The following is an 8,790-nucleotide window of genomic DNA, read 5'->3' as shown; positions in this document are numbered from 1 at the left end:
AGAATGTCGTCATCTTTTGTATCAGGACGCTAAGAGGCCTTATCCCCCCTTCACGCTCCTGTTGTTTAGCGTTGTTTCACTTCCGGGGTCATGCCCCTCCATGTTACTAAAAAAAATTATTGATCAATTGGTTGAAATTCATACAGGATCCACTTCCAATTTAATAGCATCTTAGTGAATTTCAACTAATCAATAAAAGAATGTTAAAAAGAATATGTTAAAGTACGTGTTGCTAACATTCTTCAACTTTTTATCATTGATGTTGATCTGAGTCTTGCATTCTTTAGCTCATAATTTTTTTTGGTACATTAGAAAGATAAATTATATTCGCTGAAAATTGACCCCTAGACCTCTCTCTACCAAACCCATATATATGTCCCCAACTCCTACCACTTGACCTATCCTACGGGGACTGATGGAAGGGTTCTGATTATAGGTCAAGATATTAAGGAGACAAAAGATTTATTTTAAGAAACTCTTCAATGATGGCCAAGGGTCAATCCTTAATATGGAAAGCTTAGAAGTAAGAGAGGATAAGCGAAACATGACTTATTAAAGTAGAATTTAAGTCGGAGAAGTTCATAAAGCTCTTAAGTACACGAATAATGGTAACACAATGGGTCTTGATGATATCCTTATTGAGGTTTGCAAATGTGTAACAAACTAAGGTATGAGTTGACTCACTAAGTTGTCCAATGAGATCTTGAGATCTAAAGAGATATCAGATGCCCGACAGAAAAGTGCTATGATTCTTATATAAAAAAGCTAGGGAGATATTAAAAAATGTGGAATAGAAAAACGCATGTGTAAAACACTTTACACTTTTGGTGCATACAAATTAAATCGGTAGAATTTAATGGATATGCACTATTAGTATAAAATAGTTTTACAGTACATTTCCTTAATTTTTAATTAAGGAATAATAATAACTTCGTTTTAATTTTTAATTAAAACAAATATATATTTCTTTATGTACCGGATTTTAATTAGATGGATGTGTAAAATTTGTTTGCAGTACACACTTCCTTAATTCTTTATATTTTTTTTCACGAATTTAATTCTTTTAGTTCACTCATGTATGTACTGTTTGTGGTAGCAAAAAAACCATTTGTGGCATTTTTAACCCCTACAAGCGGTAAAGTAAATGTACCAAAAAAACCGTGAAGTAAATAAAATAAAATGAAACACAATTTTTGGGGGTTGAAAGTCCCAATAAATTTCATGTATAAAAAATTGAAAACAACGTGAAATTTATACAATCTCATGTTTTATGTTTTTTTTAAGGCTTCACAATTTGTACTTTTGTAGAGGTAAAAAACCACTTTAAAATCTGTATATGCGAAAGATGTCAAAAGTCAAAACTGTTCCGAGTCCGAAAATCATTTTCCACAAAAATAATATCAACTAAATCTTTTTTAATTATAAGCAATTAACACTAATTTAACTTCCAGAAAAAAATTATCACTAATTTAACCATTCAATATTAATGAAGAATAATTAATTTTATTGAATCCTTCATGTCTTTTGATTGCGTCGGGTCAACTTTTCCATGATTCAAATGAATGTTTCCTCTTTAAAAAGAAAACAAAACTAAAAAGTCTTCCGCATTTCTTTTTCAAAATAATTGAAAGGATTATGAAATTAATGTTTTAAAATTATTTATTATCTTTCTATTTCTATTTTATCTTTTTTTTTTGGTAAACCTATTTTATCTTTTCTAGGGAAACAGATGTCGTTTTTTTATCATGATAATAAGAACGTTTTAATGATAATCTTAAAATAATATTATTCAAAGAAATTTATTCTTTTAAGTAATTATTTATTAATTTTTTTCTTCATATTTTTGTAAGAAAAGTTAAAGTCAAAAGATTGTAAAAGTACAAAAGAAAATTTTCCCTTGTAACAAAAAAAAGCACAAAAGAAAAAAAACCTCAAGAATGTGGATACAGCTTATATAATAATTATTTAATCGTTTTCGGATTCAATTTTACTTTTCAATCAACAATTTATTTAATTTCTTTTAAAAAAATTATTTAATTAAATGATAAAAAATAAATTAAATTACATAAGAGTTTATATGCATTTTAGAAATGATTTTAATGTTAATTTACCTTCAAAAAAATTTTAATTTACACATAATATCATATTTAGTATTTTAAGATTGTTTTTAATTAGTCACAAAAAGAGATTGTTTTTTATGAGCCACTTAATTATGTTACCAAAAATAGTCACTAAATTAAGTATCTAATAATAAAATAAAATAATAACATTCTAAATACATCCATTTATCTATTTTTTATTAATATTAAATGAAAAAAAAAAACTTTGTGAAACCATTTTATTTTGTACTGCATACACGTTTGCTCTCTAAATTCACATTCAAGAGGACTAAACTCTTGTTGGAACAGCTAATCTCCCAGAGATGTGTATATCCAGAGGTTGAAGAAAATTGAGTCAGGTATAGATCTTGAATAGCTCTCTCGGTTCTCAGTTTATCACCCTGTTTATACATTTGTGCTTTATAGCCATCCTCATTTGAAACACCATTCAACCATGGCTTCCACCATTTGTTATTGTCTATGGTTCTCCTATGTCACAATTCTTCACCTGGTTTCCTCACTGGCTAAGTCTGATAATTATATCATCCACATGGACTTATCAGCCATGCCTAAACCATTCACCAACTATCATAGTTGGTACCTGTCCACTCTTTCCTCCGCTTTGGACAATACAGATCTTGATACTAATAATTTGAACTCTGCCTCTTCTAGGCTAATTTACACATACACCAATGTCATGAATGGTTTCAGTGCAAGTTTATCACTTGCGGAACTTGAAGCTCTCAAATCCTCTGCAGGATACATTTCATCCATGCCCGATTTACCTATTAAGCTCGACACAACACACTCACCCCAATTCCTCGGACTCAATCATCGAACCGGTGCATGGCCTGCCGCTAAGTTTGGCCAAGATGTTATCATTGGTGTGGTGGACACTGGACTTTGGCCAGAAAGTAAAAGCTTTAAAGATGATGGGATGACAGAAATTCCTTCACGATGGAAAGGCCAATGTGTAAACAGCATCGGATTCAACTCATCGTTATGCAACAAGAAACTCATTGGAGCTCGGTTCTTTAACAAAGGGTATCGTGCTGAAAACCCCAACATCACCATTGTAAACTCAGCCCGAGATGATACAGATGGTCACGGAACTCACACTTCAAGCACCGCTGCTGGGAGCCGAGTTGACGGTGTATCTTTCTTTGGCTATGCCCCCGGATCAGCAACAGGAGTAGCTCCACGAGCCAGGGTAGCCATGTATAAGGCCGTGTGGTATGACCACGCTGTGGCATCAGATGTAATAGCTGCAATTGACAGCGCAATATCAGATGGTGTAGATGTTCTTTCATTATCACTTGGCTATGACAATGTACCTCTATACGAAGACCCTGTTGCATTAGCCACATTTGCTGCCATGGAGAAAGGCATTTTTGTGTCTACATCAGCAGGGAACGATGGGCCTGACAAACCCCTGCATAACGGAACCCCATGGGTGACAACTGTGGCTGCTGGCACATTGGATCGAGAATTACGCGGCACTCTTAAACTTGGCAATGGAGTCTCAATCACTGGTTTGTCTGTTTATCTGGGAAACTTCTCTTCTTCCCATTTTCCAATTACTTTTATGGGTCTGTGTAACAATGACACTGAACTGACCACCAAAGCGAAGGGCAAGATTGTGGTATGTGAAAATTTTATTTATTCATCAATTTTAATTCAAGAGGCAGAAGCTGTTGGGGCAGTTTTCATATCAAACGACTCTGATAGTTCATTTGGGCATATGTTTCCTTCCATCATCATTGATTCAATGAATGGGGATATTGTCAAAGCTTACATAAAAAAGAACTCTGATTCAACAGCAAGCATGTCTTTTAAGACAACAGCTTTAGGCACTAAACCTGCACCGAGTGTAGACAGTTACAGTTCCAGAGGGCCATCTAAGACCTGTCCATTTGTGTTGAAACCTGACATCACTGCTCCTGGAACATTAATCTTAGCTGCTTGGCCTGAAAAGCTTCAAGTGGATGTGGATAACTATGGCAACGTTACTCTCTTCAACAGCTTCAATATCGTAAGTGGCACATCCATGGCATGCCCTCACATTGCCGGTGTGGGAGCTCTTTTAAAAGGAGCACGTCCTGATTGGAGCCCGGCTGCTATTCGGTCAGCCATCATGACAACCTCGGACATATTCGACAACACCGGGAGATTTATCAAAGACGTTGGCGAAGGTTACAAAAGGGCTACTCCTCTGGCCTTGGGAGCGGGCCATGTCAACCCCAACAGAGCCCTTTTTCCGGGACTTGTTTATGATGCTGGTGTGCAAGATTATGTGAATCTTCTCTGTGCATTGAACTTCACCCAAAAGAACATCACGGCCATCACGAGATTCTCCTCCTTTAATTGTTCCAGCCCTTCCTTGGATCTTAACTACCCTTCTTTCATTGCTTATTTCCATGCCAATGATTCTTCTTCTAGGAGGGTGCAAGAATTTCAGAGAACAGTGACCAATGTTGGGGTGGGACAGACAACTTATGTTGCTAGAGTGACTCCCATCAAAGGATTCCGTGTTAGTGTCATCCCCAACAAGTTGGTGTTCAAAGAGAAGAACGAGAAGCTAAGCTACAAGTTGAGGATCGAGGACGCAAGAATGACAAGGGAGAATGAAGTAGCTTTTGGGTATCTCACTTGGAGGGACATGAAGCATGTGGTTAGGAGCCCTATTGTGGCAACCACCCTCAAATTAGAATCCTAGATTTGTGTATTATGACAGAGAAGTGTTTTCCATGTGCACAAAGTAAACAAAATATATGGTTAAAAACCCAATTTTTCTATCGCAAATAATAGTCATTTCTATCAAAACTTACATGCTTGTGGTATTTTAGAAGTGTTCAGCGGCTAACTTCTTTTGTATTTCTCTCTGTTAATTTCTGCATCGCATAATTACAATCTCAAAGAGTCACAAAACTAGTCGCTTAAACACTCCACTAAACACTAATTATCTCCACTAACATAAACAAGTGTAACTGATGTAGCATGCATAATGAAGAAATAAACAAATGGAAGACATACTGAATAACAAATATATAACTTTAAACAGATCAGATAGCATCAACACTAGATTTGAGGATAGATCAAAGAAACTTTGTAATTAAAAACCAGAAAATATATCTAAGTAGAAAACAAAAACTCAGATAATTAAAGTGAAGATGATATATGAATATAGGCATCCAGAATATATAGTTTTATATACCATATGAATGCTAATGATAGGAGCAAAACAGGTTTCTAACAGCAGATCCCAGTCCCAACTAGTATTGAAATCATCAAATCATCCTATCCAAGCAGGAACATGTATCAATCACGAGGGGGGAACATAGCACAGATTGATATTGAGATTGAAACTTCCAGCTTACCGTAAAATGTTCGAGAATCGGTTGAGAATTTGATGATAGTCAGCACTGTGTAAACAAAATTGAACCTGACCCACCCTTAGCGTCTCACACACGCTTCCTCTGCTCCACCGCTCCGATCTCCAAGAAGCACAGCACAAGGAAACCCATGCCACCCTTATATTTTGTATTTCAAGCTCAACACCGGCGGTAGTTTCCGGCATAGTAGTTTTTATCTTATCTTAAAAAAAAAAGTTAGTTCTTGTTGTTGGGTTTCATATTTTTAGATTGGTTGTTGTTGTTTTTGGTGATGAATTTATTTTTATTTCCTGGGTTTTTTATGAATAATGATGAAGATGAAGATGAACAACATAAACTTGTTGGGTTTTTCTGGAATTTGAAGATGATTGGGGATAAAGATGATAGGTTAAAATGATTTTTTGGTTTTAGTCCCTCTGCATATTCCACGTGTAATAAAAACAATTCAAAACCAGCTAAATAACTGACATGCCAGCGGTCAAAATAGTCAAAGGATGGAAAACAGACGGTTTACTAAGTAAAGGGATAGAAACCATCATAAATTTAATTGAGAGACTGAAACCAAAATTTCGCTATAATTCAGGGGAAATTTTCTTTTGGTTTTAGTGCCAATGAATCAGAACTCAAATAATTTTTTCAAAATTCTATTTCTTATGCATATATTATAAATTGCTTTTGCAAAATGCCATTTTATAGGTGTGTTAAAGTAAAAATGGTGTTTTTCCTCTAACAAAAAAAAAAAAGTAAAAATGGTGTGAAGCCTTGAGAAGCTTCCTAGTGGATTTTTCACAATCTAAATTATACTTCCTCCGGTCCTATTTATAAGCAACAAAAAAAAAATTCACATAGTTTAAGAAATGTAGTTAAACTAGATAAAATGCATTAAATATGTCTTGAATCAAAATAAACTTCCAAAATTACCCTTTGTTATTAGTGTTGGAAAGTGAGAAAGAGAGAGAATAATTAATGAGACACATTTTACAAGTTAGAATTAATAAGGGCATCATTGGAAGAAAAAAAATTAATATAGCTCAAACTTTCATTTGGTTCTTATGAAAAGGACCAAGGTTTTTCTTCTCTTTCATGCTTATTGGTGTAGGACCGAAGGGAGTACTATACTAACTGGTGTTGGGCCAAAGAAAGGGCCAAACAAACGAGATGGTTTAAAACTCGGGGAATAAAACTCCACATTGGGCTAAAGAGCAAACCATAAGTGGAGAAGACACCACATCTTTCATCATGATTTGCTTTATAAGGGAGTCAAACCCTTATTTCTCAAGTGAGCAGCAACGTGAATTATTCACGTATTTGGTGGCAACAAATTTTTGAGAAGAATTTTGGTTCCTAGATAGATTTTTTGGTACATCGTTTGTTCTCCGTTTTAGTAAAAGTTTTAGTATGTTCTCTCTGTCTTTGAGCTCTTTATTTTAACCTTGTTTATTTGAGATTTATCTTCTCTATTGTTTGGGTGATTTCCCCTTTTGTTGTGGGTTCTTTTGCTGTCTCATATTTCCACCTTCACTTGGTTTAGTTTTTCCCTTTTTGTTTGGGGGTCTATTTCCACGTTATTGGGGGAATCTTTTGATGTCGCGAGACATTATTTTGAAACCATTATTTTTCTATAGTGGATTAATTTTTTGCTCGTGCCCGTAGTTGTTATTCTCTCGATTTGATGGAAGTTTTGCACGCTAAAAAATTTCTTGTGTCTTTATTTTATTTTATTTTCATCTATTATTGTCACCGTTAACAGTTGGATTTGCTCGGAAGTTATTTTGTCTAGGTTCTCACAAGTGAAGAGGAGTTTTTGGGCTTCTAAGCTTTTCGCTGCGCCACTCTGGTTCCCAACAGTGGTATCAGAGCCGATGGATGCTTGACCATGGGCCATGAGCTTTTGAGACTCATAAGCACAAGCCCAGAATGACGATCTCTGAGGTTCCGTTTCAGTGCAAGCCCAACTTTCCTTTGAGATGGAATCACACTTGAGGGGGGAATTGTTGTGTATTAAATGTGAGTAAGTCCCACATTGGAAGATAATGATAAGTTTGAGTGGTTTCTAAGCGTGAGAACTCGTACGCCCATTTCCTTAAGATTTTGAGTGAAAGATGTGGTGTCTGACCACTTATGGTTTGCTCTTTAAAGCTCAATGTTGAGTTTTATCCCCCGAGTTTAACATAATTCAATACCCTCGCCAGGAGTATGATAATAATAACACTGCTAATATATGATTATCTCTAAGTTTTACAAATTAATACCGTATCAAGAGTATGTACAATATAAAAGCGAGAGTTAATGGAGAGAGAGAGAGAGAGAGAGAGAGAGAGAGAGAGAGAGAGAGAGAGAGAGAGAGAGAGAGAGAGAGAGAGAGAGAGAGAGAGAGAGAGAGAGAGAGAGAGAGAGAGATAGATATTATGTAGTCTCTAATTCTCTATCATGGCTCTCCATCCGGATAACTCGTATTATGATTTTTTATGGCCTTGAATACACTCCTCAAAACTCTTCTGCTCGACTCCTCACAAAGACCTTCAACCTCTTCTTGAATAAAAATCATATTTGGGCTTCAAAATGGCGGACTACAATAACCATGATGGTCCACACAAGAAATTGACATTTTAGAGTTAAAAATTAGCATTGGCCTTGGCGCCAAAGCTAATTTTCACTCATTGGCATTAGTTTAATCAATGCAAAGTGTAAAAAGACCACTTAACAACATCGTTGACTTAACAAACACTAGTGAAATTCGCTTATATATCCTCAATTAGTGTCGATTAGAGTAGATGCTAAGACTACTAGCCAAGTTAGTAAACGCTAGTGAAATTATAATATGTGCTTGAATAGCAATATTATTCTCAAATTCGGAACGGTATTGATACCGCCGCCCTAATGTTGGTCAAGTCGAGCAAAATATATAATCTTGTACTTGTAGGTTCGAATTGAGATAAGATTAATGTAAAAAAAATTTAAGTGTTCTTTAAGTCCAACAAATTTTCCCTAAATTGAAGCACCATCTTCTTACCCTAAATTTCGTAAAAATTAAATCAAAATGACACAAAGAATACAAATGATTACTTTGCTTCAACGCTAAAATAAGACCCCCCCCCCAAAGACCACAACAGTTACATCCATATATATTCGCCCACTAGAAAAGAAGGTCCATGCCACTGCAGAGGCCCTTCCAAAATCTCCAGAGATCACCCATTCACATTCATCAGAGTTACTTTCGGCATGCTTCCAAATTCAAGAGAGCTTTACCCGCAAGAACACACAACTTACTTCTAATCATGCACCACTGGGGTTAAAAC

At 35.5% G+C, this 8,790-nt stretch overlaps 1 protein-coding gene across 1 annotated transcript; it reads left to right on the top strand.

Moving 5' to 3' along the window:
- Window positions 1-2,339: 2,339 nt before the first annotated feature.
- LOC130744815 (subtilisin-like protease SBT3) lies at window positions 2,340-4,815 on the top strand. Its single transcript, XM_057596965.1, has one exon. It carries the CDS (start codon window positions 2,554-2,556, stop codon window positions 4,813-4,815), a length of 2,262 nt encoding a protein of 753 aa, XP_057452948.1. The 5' UTR covers window positions 2,340-2,553.
- The last annotated feature ends 3,975 nt before the right edge of the window (window positions 4,816-8,790 follow it).

This window comes from Lotus japonicus, chromosome 3 (genome assembly GCF_012489685.1).
Source record: "Lotus japonicus ecotype B-129 chromosome 3, LjGifu_v1.2".
NCBI classification, from domain to species: Eukaryota; Viridiplantae; Streptophyta; class Magnoliopsida; order Fabales; family Fabaceae; genus Lotus; species Lotus japonicus.
The sequence above is the reverse complement of the archived record's forward strand: the minus strand, read 5'-3'. Positions and strand labels throughout refer to the sequence as shown.